The sequence below is a fragment of the Fistularia commersonii genome, chromosome 1 (genome assembly GCF_037954325.1).
Source record: "Fistularia commersonii isolate RoL2024-O1a breed Wild chromosome 1, RoL_Fcom_v1.0, whole genome shotgun sequence".
Taxonomy (NCBI): Eukaryota; Metazoa; Chordata; class Actinopteri; order Syngnathiformes; family Fistulariidae; genus Fistularia; species Fistularia commersonii.
The window spans coordinates 28,912,792-28,938,178 of record NC_141284.1 but is presented as its reverse complement, the minus strand read 5'-3'; the positions used below and the strand labels follow the sequence as shown (position 1 = coordinate 28,938,178).

Genomic DNA, 25,387 nt, shown 5'->3' with positions numbered 1-25,387 from the left:
CAGCGCGCGGCTAGCTATCTGTTAGAGCAGGCAATGACAAGCCGCTAACTTGAAGGATGCGAGCAGTGTCTTTCGAACATGTCATGTCTTCTTCTTCTCCTTTGGTCTTTTCCCTTCAGGGTCTCCACAGTGGATCCACCTTCTCCATCTCACCCTATTCTCTGGATCCTCCTCTCTCACACCAGCTACTTTCATATCCTCTCTCCCGACGTCCATAAATCTTCTCTTTGGTCTTCTTTGAGACCTCGTTACAAATTCCCCTGATTACATTTAATCTTAATTTGTACATGAACAGGAAAAACTTGAAAATAGCAAGAAATCACTCAAAACACATCCACGAAAAGTTCATGTTGTTTTCTAAGAATCACAAAGAATTTGCAGACAAACCGAGGCGGAGATCGACAGGTGATCGGTTTTTTGCGCAGCTCTTATTTTGAAGGCTAATTTGTCATCCGTCCTCTCCTCCAGCTGAGAACCCGTGCGAGCTGAACTGCATGCCGAGGGGGGAGAACTTCTTCTACCGCCATCGCAGCGCCGTGGTCGACGGCACGCCCTGCCATCCTGGACGCAGGGATATTTGCGTTGAAGGCGTCTGCAAGGTGGGAAGTACCAGTTCTATCAGATCAGATGATGAAAGAATGAAGCAAAGCAGACGGGATGTTTCCCAAGCCTTCAAAAGATGTTTTATTTACCTATTAAATTGGGCCAATCATTCTCCAAATTATATGCTTTTTAAAAAAAAAAAATTTCAAGTTTTGATTGTGAAATAAGATGAAACAGCCCCTAAAGTGCTCTGGGTATTTGGTGATGAGCCAGCAGCAGCATGCAAACAACTTCCTGGTTGCACCTGAGTGGTTTCTGCGTGTCTTGTGTAGCTTGTGTATAACAGAATAGCGCTGGGGTCGCGGATTAACCTTCCTGGGTTCCTCTACGTGTCAAACTCAAGGCTCGCGGGCCAAATGCGGCCCGCCGCCTCATTTTCTGTGGCCCGCAGACGTCTTAAAAGATCTGATTGTCTTACAATAAAAGTCAAACGCATGCCGTGACCATAAACTGCATCTCCCACGGTTCATGAAGATCACGTGGCCTGCCGAGTGACGGCATCCCACCATTAGATCGCAGCGTTTCCATATCAGTGCCATTTTCAACGAGTACAGTTGAGAAATCCAAATGATCCCTAAATGTCGAGGAAGGGAAAAGCTGCTGGATGGAAGGCTGTTTAAAGAAAGATGGGAAGGACGACACATGTTTGTGCTTCGAGGAGAAAAAGCGGTGTTTCTTTTGTGTTCTGAGGCGGCGGCGGTTGTCAAAGAGTACAATCTACGTCCAAACAGCGAGCTAAGGATGCCAAAGTTAGCCTTCCAGAAAAACAACAAATGGTTCAAGAATTAAAAGCCAAAATGTTACATATGTAACATTTTGAATTTGAATGAGGTATAAATTCAGACATATTTAACATTAAGGAGTAGTTACATTTATTTTACCTTACATTTGGTTTCATCAACACTGGTACATGTGGCCCTTTGAGGGGAACCATTATGCTGATGTGGCCCTCGCTGGCAATGAATTTGACACCCCGCTTAGTTTGGGTTCTCTTAATGTTCTCCATGTTCTCCATGTTCTGCTGCCTGGGTTCTCTTAATGTTCTTCATGTTCTCCATGTTCTGCTGCCTGGGCTCTCCAGGTTCTCCATCTTCCTGCGACCGGTATTTAACATGAAGTAGCTTCATGGAAAAATTGTCCTTGGACGTGTTGGTCGGATGTGGCCCTGTGATTGACGGGCGAATGGTCAGATTTAAGCCCCGCCTCTCGCCCAGTGTCAGCTAATATTGGCTCCGCCCCCTCCTCTACCCCGTGAGGGTGAAGGGACGGGGAAGATCATGGCGGAAGGTCAAGAACGCACCACCGCTAATGTTTAGCTTAGCCTTCAGCTCTGTCTTCGCAGCTCGTCTAGACTTTCAGAATCAAATTCCAGTTTTTCATTTCACTGTTTGTGAAATAGGTAGTCCGACCCAAACACCATGCTAAGCTAGCAGAACTCTCAGAGTGTGAGCATGAAGCGTTGGAGTCGAGGATCCGGGCTTTTCTCACAGCAGATCATTTTGGGTTTTTCAAATGCAAAAAAAAAAAAAAAACTGAATTGTCTTTCCAAGTTCCAACATGATATTCAGAAAAAAAAGCTTCTCATTTCATTTGTCTCAACGCGCCCGGCTGACATCTCTCCAGCTGCTCCTGCGGGGATAATATCTCCGACGACCTTTTACAACATCATCATATTTCCCAGTTGAAAAAACAAAAACAAGATCATTTTAATCCTGTCATATCATGAGTGGCGTCACTGAGGAGCTCAAGTAGGTTTTACAATCTGATCCGTGCTTGAAATGAATGAATATTGTAAATATTTGTAAATTAGTGTGTATCCAGCCTCAGGTTGGTTTCCCATCATTCTGGCTGCAGAAATCTGGAACTCCGTCTTCCTCCTGCGCACTAAGTGTCAAAGTGGTCTTCTTCGGTGTCGGAGTTGAACGGACTCAGAATTTCCCGGTCGTTTCATCGGTCCGATGTGACGAGGAGAAACCTTTTAGCGGCGTGAAGCTCGTTAGCGTCCCCCGCCCAAAAAAGTCTGTATATTAGCCACATCGTTGTTTACGTGAAAAAAGTCGCGGCTTATCGTCCGGAAATTACGGTAGTAATTTTTTTTTTTTTTCTCCAAAAATGCCATCGTGGTTTTTGTTGAGCGGTTTTTAATTTAGCCTGGATTTCAGGCTTTTAATGGACTTTTCCTTTAGATCGGACAGCATCGTCCCAAATATTGTGAAGGAGTGTGACAATCGTCGGGAAAATCTTTCAAATAGTAAATTTGCGATCACATACATTAATAACTAAATGGATCGTAAATGTCGTTGCTTATAGTAAAGCATGACAGTCTCGATGGTGGTTGTCTCTTTGCATCCGTAAAGGTCTGGCAGGAGGTCCACATTGGGGGCAGGAACCTGATGAACCCCGTTTTAATCTGATTTCTAACAAGCTGTAAATCCAGGAGACACATCGGTCACTTTAGACCCTGAAGTGAATGTCTCTCTCTTAATCTGATTTCCCGGTCATGTTTCTGACTTGTGGTCCTCTGTCCTCAGCGTCTGGGCTGCGACAACATGCTGGAGTCTCCTCAGCAGGAGGACCCCTGCCTGCAGTGTGGGGGCGACGGCCGTTCCTGCTCCCTCGTCAAGAACGCCTTCTCCGTACGCGATCTGGCCAACGGTACGCCGGCCGACCGCCGCCATCTCGCCCGGGTCGCCCCCCGACCTCCCGGCCCCCCTCCCATTAGCATTCCATGCATGAGTGGAACCGTTGCTCCTCCTCCACAGGCTACAACCAGATGTTCATCATCCCCGCCGGCGCCACGTCCATCAGCATCAGGGAGTCGGTGGCCACGCGCAACTACCTCGGTGAGCATTTTTATTTTATTTCATTTTATTCAGCCAGACTTTGACGTCTTTAAACTGAAAGGCGGAGAGACGACGGAGCGAATCGATTGACGTCACGATAATGAATGTAAAGATGCACTCGTGCTTAAAATACTACAGAAACAGAGACTCGACATGTGTGCGTTACTTTTATTCCTAGTAAAGAAGAAAACAATAGGATGGCACGTGGTATCATACCTTGAATCTGACGCGTGTTTTCCGACCACAGGCAGCTATATTATAAGAGAATTACACACTAATAAAACAAAGTGACGCTTAATCACACTCCCCATTTTGCTTTTATCCAAAGCGACTTACAATAGAGGACAGAGGGACTGCAAATACACTTGCAAATACACGATGCACAGGAAATATACAGAACAGTAAGCTTGGGTTAGTGAGTTTTTTTTTGTTTTGTTTTTTGACAAAGACATACACAAACGTACACACACACACTGCATAGCCTAACTTGCTGCCTAACCTGATCTGGGGCATCAGCGCAGTAAAAAGTCCTGAAAAAGGACAAAACAAAGAAATGATTAAACTTGATCATCATTGATAAGTCAGCAGATCAAGTAAAAAATGCCTGTTGTTTTTGGTTTCATCTTATTTTGGAAAAGGTGTAATTAAATTTTTTTAACTCCAAACTGATAAAACACAGTTGTTAAATTTGTCTTCAAGACGCAATTGCACGGCCATGGGTGATTTTTATTTTTTTAAATTCATTTTTAATTTCATTTCCAGCCACAGTTTAACCCTCTCTAGCCTCAGAAGATGCAAAGGGATGGACACAAAATTAGTTTCAATTTGAAAAAGTGTGTGTTTTCCATGCATGGTGACACCCCCCCCCACACACACACACACACACACACGTGTTTGCTTTCCCTGCTGTGCGTTATCAGCGATAAAGAACCTCCGTGGAGAATACTACCTCAACGGCCACTGGGTAATCGAGTTTTCCCGAGCGACGCCCATCGCCGGCACCGTTCTCTACTACCAGCGAGGGGCCGAGGGCGACAACATCCCCGAGACCGTCATCGGCCGCGGCCCCACCACCGAGCCCCTCGTCGTGGAGGTGAGATAGCGGTGATTTCCTTTTTTTTTTTAAATTAAAAGTGCCGTTGCAGCGTTAGCTGAACTTCCTGCTAAAACAACAGGGCGTTGCTTTTTTTTGCCTGTTTTATTTCAGTGCATGATATAAACATCTAATGCCGTGAATTAAATGAATTGAAATGCAGAATCCAACTGATAGTAATAGCATCACTAATAAAATGTCCAAACTTTCCTCAGACCTGAAATGTTTTACAAGATATTCTGAAGGGCACATCAGAGGATGTCCGAGTAAGGGTTTCTAAAAAGATAAAATCCTAAATGGTTTATTTTTAGAGGGGTTGCAAAAACACTGCGTTCACATTCAAGGGTGAAAAATAGAATTATTTCCTTTTAGACTTGAAAGAGCCATTTTAAAAAATCCTACAAACCAATTGAAGAAAAATCAAGCGGTTGGTAAACTCCCCCCTCAGCTGATCAGCCAGGAGCCGAACCAGGGAGTGGACTACGAGTACTACCTTCCTCGTGGCCGCGCCAGAGAGGGCTACTACTGGAGCTCCGGCTCGTGGTCCGCCTGCAGCCGGGAGTGCGGATCAGGTCCGGCCCGATAAAGCTCGCCTCGCACGCGTGACGATCCTCCGGCGGGGAAAAAAGAAGTTTGAATCAACCACTTCTCTCGTCGCTAGGCTACCAGTCGCGGCTTATCTTCTGCACCATCGACAACGAGGCCTATCCCGACTACCTGTGCGCCTCCTTGCCGCGACCGCAGAGCAACAGGACATGCAACCCTCATCCCTGCCCGCAGACCCGCAGGTACGGCGCGAAAATGACAAACAAAATAGCCGGAGCTTGAGAGGTGACGGCGAGGGTAGAGTAGCTCTTTGACGGTTGTTGATGTTATGAAAGGATGGCGTACCTGTATCCACCACAGCTGTGGAGACCGCCGCCCTCAAGCACAGCCTACGTGCTCAGGTAACCTTCGGTCTGTAGGCGCAGTAGACGTTTGCAGACGGGGTCGGGGGTCACCGGCGGAGCGGCCTCGTGTCGGTCGCCCCGATTCGCTTGCGCTTCGTCTAGATTCATCTAGATTCCTCCCCGTAACGCTCGAGCGTTCGAATAGTTGCGGCCGCACCTAGCTCTCTGTCGCCATGGCAACAGCGTGGCGGATTTCGCTTTGCGTGTAGTGCACACACGACTCACCTAGAGACTGAAATTCCCCCGCGCTGAGCTTCCTGCCCCCGTTTATTCGGCGTAAAACAGTTTTTAATTCATCAAGCGGTTGCACTAAAGTGACCCTGGGGCTCAAATGCTAGGATTCAGTCCAAGATGGACACCAGAAGGACTGTAATTACCGTATTTTCTGGACTATAAGCCGCTACTTTTAGGTTTTGAACCATGCGGCGTATACAAAAGTGCGGCTATTCTTTGGATTTTTCTTCCACCGCTAGGGGGCGGAAGTAGAACCAAAAATAAGATAAGTTGTATAAATCAATGCAAAGAAGAATAGCAGAAACCAAGTTCAGCGGAGATTGACAGTGACATGGAGAGCGAGACTGATGGAATCAGATGTGAAGAAACGCTTCTGAGTCTGTTCAACTCCGACACTGACGAAGACGACTTCATGGGTTTCAGCCATTAAGGTGATTTGTGGTTTCCAACACAGGAGAAATAATAAATAAAACCTGGTTATCTGTTACGTTTTAATCAGCAAAGTTGCTGCCGCGTTAAAAGGCGCTGTTTGGAAAGAATCTGTTCAGGTACATACATGTACATTTACAAAATCGTTCTGTACATGCAGTAAATATCATTTTTTTTCAACATAGATATCTGCGGCTTATAGCCTGGTGTGGCTTGTATATTTTTTTTTTTACATTTTTTTTTTAAATAGAGCGGATGCGGCTTATTTACAGGTGCGCTCTATGGTCCAGAAAATCCGGTACATGACGCTCTATTACACTGGTATGAAGGTTCATTTTTCTGGAGGCTCTTTATGGAGTGAGAGTTAGCTGTGTTGCATAAATTAATTTTTGTTTTTGGTGTAGTGTGACAGTGAAGCACAGACCCATATAACAAATGAAGGAGGCATTTTCAGCCTAGAATAATGACTTTTTAATGTTCCTCCTTTAGCAGCCCCTATAAACACTGCATTATAGTGTTTTAAACTGAACAACGACCAAGGCTGCCAGTGTTTGCAGCGAGGGCGGCCGTCCAGCTCAGATCCCCTCTAACCTTCCTTTGTCTCTGACACACATAGAGTCGCCGCAGGGACACCCACGGCAGATTGGGCGCCAGATTGCCCGTCAAAAACCGCCGTCTTCTTCCTCCCCGCCAGCTCATGATTCGCCCGATCCAGGCGAATATTAGCTCCGTCCTTACAGCTTTTTTTTTTTTTTCCCCGCTTCTTTCCGTCCCTATAATCCATGACCAAACTAACCAGGAAGTAGAAAAACCCCTCTGACTGTCTAAATCAGTGGTTCTTCACCTTGTTGGAGGTACTGAACCCCACCTGTTTTACATGCGCATTCACCGAACCCTTCTTTATTGGATGGAGGATCGGTTCGTCGATGGTACAAAGAACAGGCGGAGGAGCCTTTTCATGGAATCTGGCTCCCTTCACCTTGAATCCAGCAAGCGCTATGTTCTTGTAGCTCCCATCTCCATGCAGCTGAAGGAAGCCTTCCCTTAGTTTTGCCGGTGCCGGACTAGAATTGCTCACCTTGTCTTTGCAAATCATGCGGTTAGGACATCGATTCCAATCGCGTTCCGTCATACGTGTGAATCCGTATTGTACGTGTTCTTCCGACCGCTTTCTTTATTTGCCCGACATAATTAGTATGAAGGGATTAAGATATTAAGAAAGAAATCACATGACGTACCATCGCGACAGTCACAAGTTACTACAACTGAGCGCGCCAAAATCCCCGCAGCACGGATAGGCCGAGCGATGTGGCGTGATCACCTGCGGCCGGTGATGTCATCGCCAATGTGTGTCTTGACCTCCGCCGAACCCCTGAGACTGACCCGCCGAACCCCTGGGGTTCGATCCAACCCAGGTTAAGAACCACTGGTCTAAATCAAGTAGTCGGGGTGGATTCTTGATGTCTCCGCGTCTTTAAAATCAGTCAAAAATATAAAATAACTCCGACCTTTGACCCCGGTTCTTCTCTCTCAGCTGGACGACCGGCGAGTGGAACGCCTGCTCGGCGTCCTGCGGCGGCGGCTCTCAGGTGCGCAGCGTGCAGTGTGTCTCCCACGACGCATCGGGACCCCGCGTGGTGGAGGACGCCGTCTGCGCCGCCTACGCCGAGGCGCCGCCATCCCTGCAGACCTGCAACATGCAGAAGTGTGCCGGGTATCAAGTGACCCCGTGGAGTGAGGTGAGAGGAAATCTGTGGATCCAGATTAATGCTGAAAGACTAAAACGTGCACGTGCAAAGTCGTGTAAAGGTGTAAAATCTGCTGGACACTTAAATGGCACTCATCCCTGCACCTGCACTTTGTGAGTTGCTCAACAAGCTGCGCTCAAATGTGTTTATTCGTGTTTAGAATAATGTTTACCCACATATCTAAATGCACTGCGGACAGCAGAGTAGGAATTTCTCTGTTTCTACACTGTGCATGTGACAGGAAACACTTTGACTCTTGAAGAAAATGGCCAGAAAGGGATTTGGGAAAATATGATTACCTTAAAAAAATATAATGACATGAGATGAGAACAACTTTATTTATCACGAAGGAAATTGTTGTGCCAGCGTTTCAAGCAAAAACATAACAGTAATAGATAATAGTAGGAAGGAGGGAGAATAAGAATGTCTTAAGAAGGTCTTAAGAGGTAAAGACAGTAAAGTAAAGTAAAGACAGATCAGCAGTGCTGTGAGATCATCTGGAAATGGGATGGAAGAAATAAAGATGGTAGCGAAAAAAAAAAATGTAATCGGAAAAAAATGAATGACTTAAAAAAATGAAAATTTCTGGTGTCTCGGGTCAATAAGCCTGTCTTCGTTAGATGATGTTTTTCATTTAAAAGCGCAATAGATTTTGAAGTACCGAGTGGTTTTCTAGCAAATCTAGCAGATGAAATTTTAAAAGCTTGGTTGTGTTTCTACCCGCAGTGCTCGGTGACCTGCGGGTCAGGAGAGCAGAGCCGGCAGGTCACCTGCGTGGGCTCCGGAGGCGCCGCGCTGGACGAAGCTTCCTGCGGCGCTGCGGCGCGCCCGCCGGCGGTCCAACCCTGTCACATGACCCCCTGCGGCGGGAGGATCGGCTGGCACGTCGGGTCCTGGGGGCTGGTGAGTCGCTTCGCCGAGACGCCAACCGGCTTCGCGTCCTTTCAAACAAACCTCCGTTCGACTTCCCGGCGCCGTCCGCTCCCTCCAGTGTTCCCGGAGCTGCGGATCGGGTTCGCGGGAGCGTCACGTGATCTGCTCGGACCAGGAGAGGAACCTGCACCCCGTGGACCAGTGCAACGTCCACACCAAGCCCTCCACCGTGGAGCGCTGCAACACCCAGCCCTGTTATAGTCCCCAGGGTGAGTAGCACACAGAAGAACATATGCAAAAACTTACAAAAGAAAGACTGCCTTTTCTTTTTTTTCTTTTTTGAACATTTATTAGAACAGGTTCCTTGACAGAGTCACACACATTCTTACAAAACCTCATAACAAGATACACATTATACAATATTCTCTATAGGTCACTTATTTCCTCACTAGCAAGCGAAAAATAAAATGGAAAAAAAAAAAAACATCTAACTCAGTCAAATAGAGATAATATCTTCAACTCTCCAAATATTTTTTAATGGGTGCCCATTTGTCAAGATACAGGTCTGTCTGAAGTGGTAAGTTTGCTGTTCTGCGTTCCATGCAGTTTCCATCCTTAAGCCTCCGACGCCGCTGGTCCAGTAGGTTTGTGGGCTTTGAGCCAGTTTACTGGGATCATTTTATGTGCAATTAATAGAAGAACTCTAAGCGAGAACACCTGGTTTTTCCTTAAATCGCTTGTTGATGCTGCACCCATAATAAATTGCTGTGGATCAATTGGTCTGTTTAATTTTAAAATCTCACTTATTTGTTTTTTTTACCTCATCCCAGAATTTCATCAGTTTAGGGCAGTCCCAAAAAATTGTGCCACAGCCCCTCCAACACAGGGGAGAACAGTTATTATCATAAGAAGCTATTATCAAGGGAGTTTTAAAATACCTTATTCTTAACTTCCAGCTGAACTCCCTCCATGTTGGGCTGCTTAAACAAGAACTAGTCTGCCTTTTCTAAATCTGCCTTTTCCTGTAAAGCCGTAAAAGAATGGAACGGGCTTCCAGACAATCTTAAGAACATGACTGATTTTCACACCTTTACACGGGCCGTTAAAAATTGGATTCTGGAGCACCAAACATGCCAGACGGGTATTTTGCCATCAGATGTTTCCCTTCTGGGTCACATCTGATGGCTCCCAGATGACCAAGATCACCGAGGAGCTCCACTGAACGCCACAGGAGGTCTTTCCTACCTGAGGCTAGCAGACTTTTTAATTCCTCTTCCCTCAGCCGCAGGGAATCTTCAAATCTTTGTAGTTAACAGTTAAGACAATTTTTATTTCATTGTATTTCTTATTCTTCCTCCTTCCTACTATTATATATTACTGTTATGTTTTTTACTTGAAACTCTGGCACAACAATTGACTTCGGAATAAATAAAGTTGTTCTCATCTCATCTCATCTCATGACCAAAGTAACAATATCACAACAATATCACAACAATATCACAACAATATCACAACAATATCACAACAATAGCACTTTCAACTTGCAAAATCCATATCTTATTGCCTGTTTATATATTGTATAATTATCTTATTGCCTATCTGTATATTTTATATATATTGTCTATTTTATAGAGCTTCTGTTATCATTATTATTATTATTTTATAGCTTTAGTAACTATTTAGTTAATTGAATTTACTTTGAGGCTATCCGACTTTTTAATTCCTCTTCCCTCAGCAGCAGGGAATCTTCAAATCTTTGTAGTTAACAGTTAACAGTTAAGATAATTTATATTTCATTGTATTTCTTGTTCTTCCTCCTTTCTACTATTATCTATTACTGTTATATTTTTACTTGAAACTCTGGCATAAAGTTGTCCTCATCTCATCTCATGACTGACCGTTTGATTTACAGCTCATTGATGGGTTGGTTTTTCTAATCCTGCGAGCCTGATTTTTTGTCGCCATGGTTACCGGAAGTCCGCCGTATTGTCAATATGTGCACGTGTCTTGGACACACACAGGAATGGGGAAGACGTTTCTCACCGTGCCACAAAATGATAATCATAATCGAGTGCAAATTAGCATTAAGGTGCACCGTTACGTTTTATATTCGTATTGTCCAGGACTACAGACAAACATCTCTGCCTCTGTGCTTCATGTATTTGTACACCGTCCTAATAAACCTTCTAAACAAACAAACAAACATGCTCAAATCCATACATATGTTGTAATCGCCCTCAGCAGCGCCGCCGCTCAACCTGCTCTCACTCTGTTTGCAGACGTCCCCAGTTTCCAGGACCCCCGAGGCCACGACAGCACGCAGACCGGCTTCAGACCCTACGCGCCCGACCAGGCCACAGGTCAGACCCGCCAGAGAATCCAGAAATAACAATAAAATGTGTCGGTCGGACTTGGTGTTTCGTTTCGGTGCGCCCGGGCCCGCGATGCTTCACGCTAAGCTCACAAGAAGGGGGCAGATGTTCGTCTTCCGCCGCCGTAACTGTTCTTACGCTCACGGATGAATGATTTTCAGGCAGCTTGTATAATCACGTTATTAACAATCTACGAGGTGTGATCTTGAGCTCCCCTCGTCTCTGCAGATACAATTCCCGTCACTTTTGTCCCCCTGGTCCCCCTCCGAGCCCCCCCTCTCCGTCCCGGCACTAATTATCCGGGCCTGATTGACATGTTTTCAGAGATCCAGGGACATTGTCGCCCCGATTAAAATAATTCCGAGGCACTGAAGTGTGCTGGTTCTGGCGCTGGTGTTTCTGGCATGTTCTGGCACTCTCCGGCGTCGTGCGCTGTCCCAGCGTTCAGGAATGTCGACGTCCACGGCTCCTCCGATTCACTTTTGCATCATTTAATTATTTCCCTTTGGCCTGGAATGAGTGGGGATAGAAAACACTCCTGAAAGTGACAAGCAGGGAATGAAATCAACATGAAATCCTCTATTATATCATTATTGTGATTATTATTATTATTATTATCACTGCTTCCATTATGCTAATGTCTTTGACGGCTGATTACACACACACACACACACACATTCTCCCCTAAATTCTGATGGCAATTGACTCATTGTCATCAGACCTAATCTGGCGGCAGCGTCCTCCAGGTGGTGCTTATGTTGTTTATAGATGTAAATTACTATATACTGTATATTTTTATATACAGTCTACATACATTTTGGTTTCAAAGCAACCTGATCTTTCTCTGCCTCTCATGTGTATGTAGATGTGTATATATATATATGTGTGTGTTTGTGTACATATTTACATCCAGTCAGGCGCCAGCATTGTGGTTCTTGACCAGATAGCAGCTCTTTTAAATCTATAATCACTAAAAAAAGAAGAGATTTGAACCGACGTCTCCTTATCAGAGGGTTTTTTTTTTCCTTGCAGTGTTTTTTTTTTGGATCATGCCCCGTCATTGTGGACCGAACCCACAGGACGTGGGTTCAAATTGACACAATGAGGCTGGCGCCGGCCACAATATCCCAGTTATGCATTATCTGGGGATCCGGTGACCGTCACTCTATTTAAACTTTATATAACCAAGTGTGATTGTCTCCGGTTCTGGTGCGAAACCCGGTTTCGGTTTGTCGGTTTGCGGTTGGGTGTGTGTAACCCCCCCGCTTCGCCACCTGGTGTGTTCGCAGCACACGAGCCCCAGACGGTCCCAGATCCTCCCGGCGCCGACCCGGCCCTTCACTGCAGCCGGTCGTCCTACGGCTGCTGCCCCGACGGACGCACCTCGGCCGGGGGTCCGAACGCCCTGGGCTGCCCGCAGTCCCGGCCCCACGTGCAGCCGTCCTGCGTCCAGACGAGGTATCATTACCCCGAGGCTGAAGTCACCCTCTGTTCTGGGCTCTTTGTCCGGGCGCCGCTTTTATAACAGGATAAACACCCACCGCGGATAAGTTTGCATAATCCAGGGGCCGCAAATTGCCGACAGAAACCAAGTGGAGGTTTTCATAAAGAAAAACAAAAAAAAAAAAGTTATTTTCAGTCTAAGGTAGAAGCCCTCACCGAGGCCGCCGCTTCCTTTCCCGTCGCCTTAGTTACGGCTGCTGCCAGGACGGAGCGACGGCGGCTCGGGGACCCGGCGGGGAGGGCTGCCAGGAGAACGCGGCGTCCGCAACCACAGTGAGTCGACGCTTATAGAATAAGTGATGTCGCTCGCCGGCGCCGCGTGATGCGCAGACTGCGGTGAAAATGTACAGACGGCTGGACCACATTAAAAGTATTTTTGCTCATGTGAAGTTCTCACCAGTGCTTCCTATTCAGAATATGACCAAATAGAAAGAAGCCGTAGATTGAACTGTGCTTACACATACGTTTACATAAAGTCAGCACACAAACCAGGAGGTTAAATTGTATGCGATGTTTGTAAAGATGGTATTTGTCCGGACCCTGCAGGCGACCCCTTCCCTCCCCACGGTGAACGCGGTCCAGTGTCGCACCACCACCTACGGCTGCTGCTACGACCGCACCACGCCAGCGGACGGTCCCAGCGGGGAAGGCTGCCCGGACCCTCCCGCCCACGGTCAGTCACACTGTAGAAAACAAATACATTATTATGATCATTAAAAGAAAACAAAATGCAATCATGAGTCCCGACGCCGAATTGAAGTGATGGCGGATGAGAAGATCAGGAATTAAGATAAGACAAGAAATGTATTCATCCCGAAGGAAATTGTTGTGCCAGAGTTTCAAGCAAAAACATAACAATAATGGATAATAGTAGGAAGGAGGGAGAATAAGAAATACAATAAAATATAAAGTGTCAAGGTTAAGGCTATCAAGTGTTTTAAGGTCTTAAGTACAAAGATTTGAAGATTCCCTTCGGCTGAAGGAAGAGGAATTAAAAAGTCTGATAGCCTCAGGTAGGAAAGACCTCCTGCGGCGTTCAGTGGAGCTCCTTGGTGGTTTCAGTCTACGACTGAAAGAGCTCTGACAGGACGTCAGTGTCCATGCAGGGCGTGATGGACGTTGTCCATGATGCTGAGGAGCTTCTCTGACACCTGCACCACAGACTCCAGCTCCACCCCCAGGACAGATCCAGCTCTCCTGATGAGCTTGTAGAGTCTGTTGGTGTCCGCTGTCTCGATCCTGCTGCCCAGCACACAACAGCGTAGAAGATGACGCTGGACACCAGCAAGTGGTAAAACATCTGCAGCATGGTCCTGCAGACGGTGAAAGATCTGAGATGCATGCGATTAGGTTTGAGTTAAGCAGGGAATGGATGCAGGGGTAGTGGAAGTGTCTAGGAGAGGCAGCGGTAGAGTTTCTGGCTTGATTATTCAACAGGATCTTAGAGAGCGAGAAGATGCTTAAGGAATGGAGAAGAAGTGTGATGTGGCCATTTTAAGAATAAAGGGGATGCGCAGAATTGTGGCAACTATAGAGGGATTAAGTTGATGAGACATACAATGAAGTTATGGGAAAGAGGAGAGGAAACTAGACGAAGAGCAGAAGTCAGCATCTGTGAGCAGCAGCATGGCTTCATGCCTAGGAAGAGTACTACAGACGCAGTGTTTGCTTTGAGAATGCTAATAGAGAAGTTCAGAGAAGGTAGACCTTGACAAAGCATACGACAGGGTGCCGAGAGAGGAACTCTGGTATTGTTTGAGGAAGTCTGGAGTGGCAGAGAAGTATGTAAATGGGTGCAGGACATGTATGCTTTGAGACACTGGTACGGTGTGCTGTAGGTGTGACAGAAAAGGCCAAGGTGGAGGTGGGACTCCATCAGGGATCAGCTCTGAGACCCTTCTTGTTTACAATGGTGATGGACAGGCTGACAGATGAGGTTAGACAGGAATCCCCATGGACCATGATGTTTGCAGATGACATGATCTGTAGTGAGAGCAGGGAACAGACTGAGGAACATCTAGAGAGGTGGAGGTATGCTCTGGAAAGGAGAGGAATGAAGGTTAGTTGCAGCGAGACAGAATATATGTGTGTGAATGAGAGGAACTCGGGTGGAACGGTGAGGCTACAGGGAGTGGAGATCAAGAAGCTGGAGGATTTCAGGTACTTGGCGTCAACAGTCCAGAGCGCAGGAGAGTGTGGAAAAGAGGTGAAGAGACGGGTCCAAGCAGGTTGGAATGGATGGAGAAAAGTGTCAGGGGTACGAAGAGATAGAAGAACATCAGCCAGAAGAAAAGGAAAGGTGGAGGAGACAGCGGTGAGATGATCTACAAACACTGACAATGACCAAAAGACAGGAAGCAGAGCTGGAGGTTGCAGAGATGAAGATGTTGAGGTTCTCTTTAGGAGTGACCAGGATGGAGAGGATCAGGAAGTCCATCAGAGGGACTTCACATGGTCGATGTTCAGGAGAGAAGGTCAGAGAAGCCAGACGGAGATGGTTGGGTCATGGATAGAGGAGGGATAGAGTCAATATATTGGTAGACGGATGCTGGAATTGGAGGTCTAGAGGAAGACCAAAGAGAAGATTTATGGATGTTGTGAGAGAGGAGGATCCAGAGAACAGGGTGAGGTGGAGAAGGTGGATTCACTGTGGAGATTCCTGACGAAAAAAGCCCAAAAGCAAAGCTCTGCAGGCCTTCCGCCGCAGTTCAGGGATCTATTTTGGAACGTGACCCGAGTGGAAACAGGAAGTGACCGATTGTTTTTTCTTTTTGCCGCAGTCGAGCGCTCGATCTGCTCCTTGCCTCGTGCGGCCGGCTCCTGCGGCCGGTGGGCGCCGCGCTACCACTTCGACGTCCTCACCTCCAAGTGTGCCCACTTCTGGTATGGAGGTTGCCACGGCAACAGCAACAACTTCATGACCCGCGAGGAGTGCCAGAGGGCGTGCCGGGCGCCGGGCCAGCAGGGCCCGAGAGGCGGCGCCGCCCCCAGAGGAGGAGCCACTGGAGGAGGCTCCAGGGCCGGGGAGTCGCCTCGCAACATGGGGAGGATTTTCACGGTCCAGGGTGGCTCCGCCCCCGCGGGCAGACAGGGCACCAGCGCCGCCACTCACGCCCACAGGGCCAGAGTTAACATGCGAGCCCGCCGGCCTCTCCCGGCGGCCGCCGCCCAGCATAGCAGCCCCGCCGCCAGGTAAGACGCCCGGGAGCCAAGAGTCCACCCTAGCGCCCCCGATCCCACCTCCGCTGGCCTTATAATGCCGTTAACCCCGCCCCCAAAAAGCAAACCCCGCTCCGGCCCACCCGGCTAACGAGGAGTGACCCCGAAGATCAGAAGCCGATTCGCCCCCCAAGACAATTCAGGACCGAGTAACCCCACATTACCGCTTGTAAAATAAAATCCCCACGTCCGGGACGCAGAGTAAGACACGGCACGCCGCTCAACTTGACCGGAACCGAAAAAAATCGACGATTCGCGTCACAATTTGAAAGTGAAATGGACAGTTAACGTCGAGGAACGGCGCCTCGGGTTCAAGTCTGCAGGGATTACCTCGAAGAGTTGTGTTTGTGCCGGGTTCCCGTCAGCGTGCACGGGTGCTCAGGGTGTGCTCGTGCACAGGTTCAAAGTTTTACCCTCAGAGGGCAGAGATACCGGATAGCTGTGTAAAAGAGTGGACGTAGCCGACGTAGCGGAGCAGACTCGTGCTTTTCAGCTTAAAATTTGGATTGTTTTTATATCAATAATAACGCTGTTAGCATCATTTGCATTCTTTTCTTTCTTTTTTTTTTTTTTTGCTAATTTTAACCGGTTCAGAGGGTGGCGCTCCCCAGGCGGGAGGGGCTGGTCAATCATAGCACATCCAAGTGAGTTCAAGTAGGTGCTAGCCTAGCTGCTAATCCTCTGTGTGTGTTGTGTGCATGTGTGTGTGTGTGTGGGGTTGTGAAGTTAGCGGCAAGCAAAAAAAATAATCCCATTTTTTTAGTTTAAGTCTAATCAGGACAGTGGGTTTTACAAAGGAACCCGCTGGAACGCTACGGAAAGCTACGTCCACTTCTTTTGCTGCGAGGGACCTTTTAAAGCAGCGTTAGCTCATTATTAAAATCCAAAAAACATCAACTTTACAATATTTCCTCACCTGTGTGTCATGAAAAGATTTGCATCTCAAGGCCCCCGAAGCCATGTTTGTGTCTCTTCCTTCCTGGTGCCTTCAGTAAATGTTGCCGTCCGACCGCTCAGGGCTTTCTGGGACTCTGTCGTCAACGTCCGCCGCCGCCTGTCGTCCCCTGTTCGTCGTCGTCGTTTTTGATGTTGTTCGTCTGGTGCTTCTTGTTTGGTGCTTTGTTACCTGACCTGTGTCACCCCAACCAACCCAACCCAACCCAACCCAACCTCCCATCACATCCAACTAATAAAAGGGTTCTGCACTTGGTTTGTGTGTCACTAAACCTCGTCTTGTCTCCACTTCATTGATGTTCACTTGTGCTCACCGTTTGTCAAACTGGGTCGTTTTTTGGTGCCTCGTCTGCTTTTTGTTGCGCTCCGTTAGCGTCTGTACTGGTTGTTTTGTTGTTTCACCACCACCACCACCATCTACTCCTTCTCGTCCGTCTGTCCGTCCCTCTGTGGCCGGGAGAGCCGCCATCTTTATGCTGACTTTGGTGACGCTTAACAGAAGGACCAAGAGTAGAGCATAAAGTGACCTCCCCTTCATCCTCCTCCAACCTTCTCCTTCCTCCTCTCTCCATCTCCCGTTTCCTCCACCGTCACCCTCAGCTTGACCCTCGGCCAGGTGACGATCGACAAGAGCGACCCGTCCACGGTGGAGGCCCTGGCGGGGCAGACGGCGGTGCTGCCCTGCAGGGTTCACCCGCCGCCGTCCTCCACCGTCACGGTGGAGTGGAGGAGGGACGCCGTCCCGCTGTCCGCCCACAGGTGTGTAAGAACACACCTTATTTCGGCGGCGAACGAACGAACGAACGAACGAATAACGTGGGTCGATTCCAGACATCGCCGGCAACCCAACGGCTCGCTGCTGGTCGGCCCGCTCGCCAAGTCCGATTCCGGCTGGTTCCTGTGCGTGGCCACCCGAGGGCAGGAGCGCGACCACCGCTACATTTACCTGTCCGTCTCAGGTGAGACCTCCGAGCTGCGACGTCAGGGTTTATTTTAAATAACATACGATCACATACAAACTCTGCTATTCAGATCTGAGCGGAATAAATTGAAATCCAAAACGGTGCCGTCCACGAGGGGTGACGATTCCTTCGAAGTGAATCGATCCGTCGTATCCGTGTTTTGTTTTTTTTTAAACGTCCCCGACGTGTCGACATGGAACCGCAAATGAATCGACGGAAACTTCCGGGGTTTTTTAGATCCTTCCAGATCACGACATTCCAAGGAAGCTCCTGCGGTTCCGATCCGGTTCGTTGGGCCTTTTTTTTTTGTCTAATTGGTGCCCCGGATTCCGTCGCGATCCTCAATCTGACCGAATCCAACCCCAATTAACTCGTCCTGCGTCGCAGAAGTGGACGCAGGCGAAGCCATGATGTCATCGATTATGTCACAGGTTGTGTCGGAACACGGCGACCTTGAGAGGCCGAGCACGATGCGTTCACATGATGTTATGGAGACTGACAGGAGCTCTGACTCTGTGTGTGTGTGTGTGTGTGTGTGTGTGTGTGTGTGTGTGTGTGTGTGCGCGCAGAGGCTCAGCCGATTCCCACTTCACTCCCAAAGGACGGTCCGTTTCCGAGGTGAGAACCGGTTCCGTTTCTTCTCGCCGTCCTAGAAAAGCGCCAAATTCAAATGCATGCATTTTCGCTTGTCGGCCGCAAGTTAGTGCGTGTGTTTACGTCACGATCCCGAGCAGAGCGGCCATTTTGTTTTCAATGCTAGCTGGTATTGTTTGGAAAACGTAAAGCGACGTCCTCATTTGAGGACGGATGGTCAACTGAGGATCGAGCAGAGCTGGAAATGAAAGAAATTAAAATAAAAGGCGTTTCTCCTGGAGTGTCCCGTCATGTCTGTCAGGTTCAGCATCGAGAGGTCGGGCTCGTCGCTGGTGGAGACGAGGGCGGGACAAACCGCCAGGCTGGCCTGCAGCGTCCTCCCCCCCGCCGCGCTGCACGCCGTCGCCATCCAGTGGACGCGAGACGGACGGCCCGTCAGCGACGCCAGGTGAAACCTCCCGAAGCCCGACCCAACGTTTTCAAAAACATCCACAAATACAGATAAAGACTTTATGATCGCGTTTGCCGCAGGTTCATCCGCGCTTTATTTGACCTCGATTCACGTGTCAGCCCTCGATAACTGGAGAAAACACGTTCATTCTTTGTTTCTGTCATGAACGTCAACTAACCAGTTCTAGATGACGGATCATCGTGTGAGAGTGGAGAAAATGAATGAACGAATGTCGTCTAGACAAATAACCTGACATATATTTATGGACGTGCCGTAGTAATGATGTTGTAATGAATAATGACAGGAAGGCGGAGGATTTTAAGGACTTGTGGAAAAGAGGTGAAGAAACAGGTTCCAGGAGAGCGGAGAAAAGTGTCAGGGGTACGAAGAGGTAGAAGATGATCAGCCAGAAGGAAAGGAAAGGTGGAGGAGACACTGGTGAGATGATCTACAAACACTGACAAGAACCAGAAGACGGGAGGCAGAGATGAAGATGTTGAGGTTCTCTTTGGGAGCGACCAGGATGGAGAGGATCAGGAGGGAGTCCGTCAGAGGGACGGCACATGGTAGATGTTCTGGAAAGAAGGTCAGAGAAGCCAGACGGAGATGGTTGGGTCATGGACAGAGGAGGGAGAGTTGGATGCTGGAATTGGAGGTCTGAGGAAGACCAAAGAGAAGATGGATGGACGTCGTGAGAGAAGATATGAAGATAGTTGGCGTGAGAGAGGAGGATCCAGAGAACAGGTTTAGATGGAGAAGGTGGATTCACTGTGGAGACCCTGAAGGGAAAAGAAGAAGAATGATGACGCTCATGTTGATGATGATGAAAAAAAGATCCCAATATTGTGATATGTGTTATTATTATAACAGTCGTCCTGTTATAATAATAATAATAGTTGAGCTCAGCAAAGTCCAGTGGAATCAACAGTTTTCTCATGACATTTCATTTATAACTCCTTTGTTAAAATAATCCTAATAACAACAGCAATGCTAATCCTCGGTGTGATGTTTGTGTTGCTGCCTGCAGGTTCACCCAGCAGGCGGACGGGACGCTGGTGGTCGGGCCTCTGCGGCCGAGCGACGCCGGCGTGTACACCTGCATGGTGTCCGGCCAGCAGCAGCGGGAGCAGCGCCAGCTGCAGCTCAGGGTCCAACGTGGGTCTCCGGCGCCGCCAGGAACCCGCTGAGACACGCTAGACCTTTGGCCCGCATTCTAGAAATATCCTCGTTTCTAATCTATATACCGTCGTCTCCGGGCAGGAAGCCGCTGCTTTTCCCACACGCTTCGATCAACGATGCGGATAATTTATGGTTTTCTTTTGGAGATAACGAGCTTCGCGTCGGCGAAACGTTTGCCTCGTCTCGTTTGACCGACGAAATGAGCGGGAAATTCTGAGGCCGTGCAATTCTGACGGCAAACTTTAACGGTTTTAGTGCGGCGGAGGAAGGCTGAGATATGGAGTTGGAGGACAGAGGCGGGTTGGAGAATAGATGCATGGACTTTCCCTTGTCTTGTTTAATATTCATCTTTTTCATCGGGTGTGTTGCAGCCACAGTTCGGAAAAAAGCCTTTCCAGCACGTATTTATGGATTTAATTACACGTATTCTGTGCAAATACGTCATGTTACAACATGGACACCAACGGCTTATAGACCAGTGCAGTGCATGTACATATGTACATAGATTTATTTTGTTATTTTTGCCGGTGCAGCTTATTGTCCAGTGGGCTCAAAAGTACAGAAAATATGGTACATAAATAGGAAAAATGATCTTCTTCTTTCGTCTTTTCCCTTCAGGAGTCGCCACAGCGAGTCAACTTTCTCCATCTAACCCTATTCTCTGGATCCTCCTCTCTCACACCAACTACCTTCATATCTTCTCTCGCTACGTCCATAAATCTTCTCTTTGGTCTTCCTCCAGACCTCCTGCCTGGCAGCTCCACCTTCAGCAACCTTCTACACAGATCTTCACCATGAACACTCCTTTGTTCATGTCCAAACCATCTCAATCATCACTTTGTCTCGGTCATACATGTCCTGCACCCCTGTGACAAATTTTTCTTTTCCTTTGGTCTTTTCCCTTCAGGGTCTTCACAGCAAATCCACGTTCTCCATCTCACCCTGTTCTCTGGATCCTCCTCTCTCACACCAACTACCTTCATATCTTCTCTCACGACGTCCATAGATCTTCTCTTTGGTCTTCCTCCAGACCTCTTGCCTGGCAGCTCCAATTCCAGCATCCGTCTACCAGTATATTCTCTATCCCTCCTCTGTCCATGACCCAACCATCTCCGTCTGGCTTCTCTGACCTTCTCTCCAAAACATCTAACATGTGCTGTTCCTCTGATAGACTCATTCCCGATCCTCTCCATCCTGGTCACTCCCAAAGAGAACCTCAACATCTTCATCTCTGCAACCTCTCGTTCTGCCTGCTGTCTTTTGGTCATTGGAACAGTTTCTAGTCCAAACATCTTCGCTGGTCTCACCACTGTCTTGTACACCTTTCCTTTTCTTCTGGCTGAAAGTCTTCTATCTCTTTGTACCCCTGACACATAAATAGGAAAAATGATGACAGAGAAAAATGCACAGTTGCTGGAAAAGTATCACATTGATACGATTGACTTTTAATCAAAAGTGAAGTAGAATGAGCACTAAAAGTTGGAAAGGGTCAAGTGTAGTGTTGCAGACTCAGCAGCAGAGGGCGTCCGTGACCCTGACGGCGAGTGTTTCCCTCCGCAGCCGAGCTGAAGATCACCACGGCTCCCAACAACATTCAGGTGTCCGAAGGAAACACCGCCCTGCTGCCCTGCGTGGTCTCCGGGGACGACGTCAATATCGGCTGGTCCAGGTAGATCTCGCTACTGGTTCTGGATTTCAGCTTTAAAAAACAAACATGAGATAGAAAGAAAATGGGCCCGGTCTAAGAGGTCAAATGTGCTGGTTTAAAAACGTCTTTCCGCTCCCGAAGTGTCGCTTTAAAGCGATGAAAGGATAGTGGTGAAATAATGCCAGCCAGTAGAGCGTGCAGCGTGCACAGCTTCTCCGTGCACGGACGTCTGCCTCGACCACGAGGATAAACATGAACGCGTTACATCCGAACGTCCTGTTTCCCGACCAACTCGGAACAAAACCGTTTTGTTATTCTATTCGCATCCGCCGACGATTTTAACCCCGGGTCTTCTTTTTTGTCTTTTTCGTTCTGGCGTTTCCCGCAGAAACGGCATTCCCGTGCGCCCGGACGGCCGCAACGTTCAGGTGTCGTCCGACGGCAGCCTGATCCTCAACAGCGTGACGCTGGCGGACGAAGGCACCTACACCTGCAACGCCTACACCGGCATCTACTCGGTGAGCGCCACTGCCGAGGTGAGGGTCACCAAGGACACGCAGCAAGGTGAGGACGGCTCTCTCACACACACACACACACACACACACACAGGCAGGAAATTGATGTGGTCACTTCCTCTGCAAAAATTGTTGAGTTTGCTAACAGAATGTAGAGGATTATAGTCTTGTTGATGTTATGATACCACCTGATACCACCGAGGAGCTCCACTGAACGCCACAGGAGGTCTTTCCTACCTGAGGCGAGCAGACTTTTTAATTCCTCTTCCTTCAGCCGCAGGGAATCTTCAAATCTTTGTAGTTAACAGTTAAGATAATTTGTATTTCATTGTATTTCTTATTCTTCCTCCTTTCTACTATTATCTATTACTGTTATATTTTTACTTGAAACTCTGGCACAACAGTTTCCTTCGGGATAAATAAAGTTGTTCTCGTCTCATCTCATGACCGACAGTTTGATTTACAGCTCATTGATGGGTTGGTTTTCTAATCCTGCGAGCTTGATTTTTTGTCGCCATGGTTACCGGAAGTCCGGCGTATTGTCTATTTGTCCACGTGTCTTGGACACACACAGGAATGGGGAAGACGTTTCTCACCGTCCCACAAAATAATAATGATAATAATAATCGAGTGCAAATTAGCATTAAAGTGCACCGTTACGTGAGACGGTAAACATTAACCCTCATATTATGTTAAGGGTCAAATTGACCCTTAACATAATATGAGGGTTAAACTATGGAGTGTTACACGCACGCGGATACACACTGATATTTGACGGTAGGAAAGAAGACAATCAGAGGGTTTTGTTTATTTTCAAAGTGTATATTCCGGTTGTGATTTTTTTACACATTTGTGGAGTGGAAGCTGCCCCAACCGTCCCGTTGTCCCCTTCTGCAGGCGTGGCCCTGCCGCCCGACTGCGTGGACCAACCCGAGTTGGCCAACTGCGAGCTGATCGTGTACGCCCGCCTCTGCTCCAACTCGTACTACTCCAGCTTCTGCTGCGCCAGCTGCACCCGACACCTGCAGAGGAACGACAGGCCGGGGCGGCTGAAATGGAAATGACGCGGGAGAAACAGTGGCTTCCGCCGCCGGAAGGACTCGGGCGGGCCGGAACACAAAGGCGGGACGTCAAACACTGAATTGTCACTTAAAATGATTATTTTTTTAAAAAGCGTGGAATGTTGACGGGGGTCACCACCCCTCCCCTCCCCCCCCGGTCCGATTTAAGTTATTCGCTCACTGGACTTCCGTGTTCTCTGTTTTTTAGAGAACCGGGACGATTGGCTCTGCTGTCACGACGACGCTCTTCTGTTTTTTTTTTTAAATGGTTTGTTTGGAAGAGCCTTCCTGTTGTTTATTTTGTGGCACGCCAGACCTCTTATTTGGTAACGATCTGACAAGAATAAAATAATATTTTGCTTAAAAAAAAAAAACAAACAACTGAGGATTTTTATGTTTTCATGTCCAGATTTTACCACAAGGTCAGAAACAAAGCGAGGGGTTGGACCTCCAAACTGGAAGATTCCAGTCCGTTTGATGCTTTATAAACACTTACCGTATTTTACTTGATTTTATTTCTGGCCGTCACCGTGAATTTGTGAATAATGACATCATAGAAGGTGTCAGATGTATATTTATACTTTATAATTACAATTTTATTATTTTAAATTTATTTTTGATGAGGCATGGTCTTTTATTTTTTTTTTAGACAGATTAAATTTAAGGCAAATGCAGAGTTCTTATGGTTTGAAAATATTTTTGTTACACTGAGTAAATAAAAAAATGTGGGTTTTTATGGGAAACAGACGTGGCAGTATATCTTCTTCTTCTTTTTCTTCTTCTGCTTTCGGCTTTTCCCTTCAGCGGATCAACTTTCTCCATCTAACCTTATTCTCCATATCTTCCTCCTCCTCACGACGTCCATCAATCTTCCAGTATATGGATGTTCTTTATTTGAGAAGTCGTCCTTGTGCACCTTATACCGCCACTCAACTGCATTTCACTGGTGATTTTCTTGATGGCAGCTTTTCAAAGTGGAGATTTTGGATGAAACCTCACATTGGAAGATTGTTCTTTGACTCATCGCTGTTTTACAACAAAACAAAACATAAAACTCATAAATAATGACAAGTGAAACCGTACTTTCGCTGTAAATCTACTGAAAGTATGTAAGATTAGCTCAGTACTGATAAACAACCGCATTCCTATTTTTTCAGTTGTAAAAACACATTAAGAATAAGAATAACAACAACTTTATTTATTCCGAAGGAAATTGTTGTGCCAGAGTTTCAAGTAAAACATAACAGTAATAGATAATAGAAGGAAGGAGGGAGAATAAGAAATACAAATAAAAATATAAAGTGTCAAAGTCAAGGCAATAAAGTGTTTTAAGGTCTTAAAAGGTATTTCAGTACAAATGAATAAAGTATGCACGTTTACTTTTAATACATTTTACTTCCTTTCTCAGCTGACCTTTAACATTTTCTGCCTCAATGCTTTTTGATTTCAGCCAAAGAATAAGAAATGTAATCGAGTAAACGTGCATCAAATGACGTTACATATAAATATATTAGATTGTTTTATTACAATTCATAAAATATCAGAGCTGACAGACAAAAATATCTTGCATATCTTGTTTTTTTACAATTTATAAAAAAACTTTCACTCCAAGTAATAATTGAATAATTGAGGTAATTGAATAAAAGGGCCCGGAGTCTATTTTTTAACTCAGCAAGTTAAGATTCAAGAAGTGATATTTATCATAAAAACAAAAAATCTGATCATATTTATGTATTCCGTCTTGCTGCAATAAAAACTGTTAACCATAACTTTTAAATATCAGAGCTGACAGACAAAAATGTCTTGCATATCTTGTTTTTTCACAATTTATAAAAAAACGTTCACTCTATTTAATATAGAAAAACAGCAACAACTGAACTTTAGATTTTGTTGTTTATTTTATTTTATTTTTTTTACCACGGAAAGGAAGAAAATCTACAAGCCCCGAGCTGTGGAGTGTAAAGTATAAATTATATCTCTTGACGCCCCAGGTGTGTGTGTGTGTGTGTGTGTGTGTGTGTGAAACTTCGGTTGACACAGAAATAGCGTCTGGCAGGTGCACGGCGGCGCAGATGCAGCTTGCAGGCCGGAAGTGGAAACTTCTGCTCGGCGTGCGTGTTTGCAACCGCATCCTCCGCCGCCTCTGCAGACCCGGC

General features: G+C 47.0%; 1 protein-coding gene across 4 annotated transcripts in view; it reads left to right on the top strand.

Moving 5' to 3' along the window:
• The window catches only part of paplna (papilin a, proteoglycan-like sulfated glycoprotein), a 29,358-nt gene extending 5,980 nt beyond the window's left edge, over positions 1 to 23,378 (top strand). For 2 of the 4 annotated variants that reach the window (XM_086159136.1, XM_086159130.1), the window contains 22 exons: positions 469 to 599; positions 3,135 to 3,258; positions 3,366 to 3,446; positions 4,367 to 4,539; positions 4,988 to 5,111; positions 5,201 to 5,327; positions 7,687 to 7,891; positions 8,627 to 8,803; positions 8,892 to 9,042; positions 11,053 to 11,133; positions 12,435 to 12,603; positions 12,837 to 12,921; positions 13,195 to 13,321; positions 15,429 to 15,840; positions 17,422 to 17,580; positions 17,653 to 17,780; positions 18,353 to 18,401; positions 18,679 to 18,825; positions 19,856 to 19,983; positions 21,568 to 21,676; positions 22,044 to 22,219; positions 23,068 to 23,378. In XM_086159136.1, the coding sequence (XP_086015262.1) occupies positions 469 to 599; positions 3,135 to 3,258; positions 3,366 to 3,446; positions 4,367 to 4,539; positions 4,988 to 5,111; positions 5,201 to 5,327; positions 7,687 to 7,891; positions 8,627 to 8,803; positions 8,892 to 9,042; positions 11,053 to 11,133; positions 12,435 to 12,603; positions 12,837 to 12,921; positions 13,195 to 13,321; positions 15,429 to 15,840; positions 17,422 to 17,580; positions 17,653 to 17,780; positions 18,353 to 18,401; positions 18,679 to 18,825; positions 19,856 to 19,983; positions 21,568 to 21,676; positions 22,044 to 22,219; positions 23,068 to 23,234 (3,230 nt within the window). In that variant the 3' untranslated portion in view covers positions 23,235 to 23,378. Of the gene's footprint in view, positions 1 to 468; positions 600 to 3,134; positions 3,259 to 3,365; positions 3,447 to 4,366; positions 4,540 to 4,987; positions 5,112 to 5,200; positions 5,328 to 7,686; positions 7,892 to 8,626; positions 8,804 to 8,891; positions 9,043 to 11,052; positions 11,134 to 12,434; positions 12,604 to 12,836; positions 12,922 to 13,194; positions 13,322 to 15,428; positions 15,841 to 17,421; positions 17,581 to 17,652; positions 17,781 to 18,352; positions 18,402 to 18,658; positions 18,826 to 19,855; positions 19,984 to 21,567; positions 21,677 to 22,043; positions 22,220 to 23,067 lie in introns of those variants that run through there. The other 2 variants (XR_015107087.1, XR_015107088.1) reach the window with 2 other exon arrangements.
• The last annotated feature ends 2,009 nt before the right edge of the window (positions 23,379 to 25,387 follow it).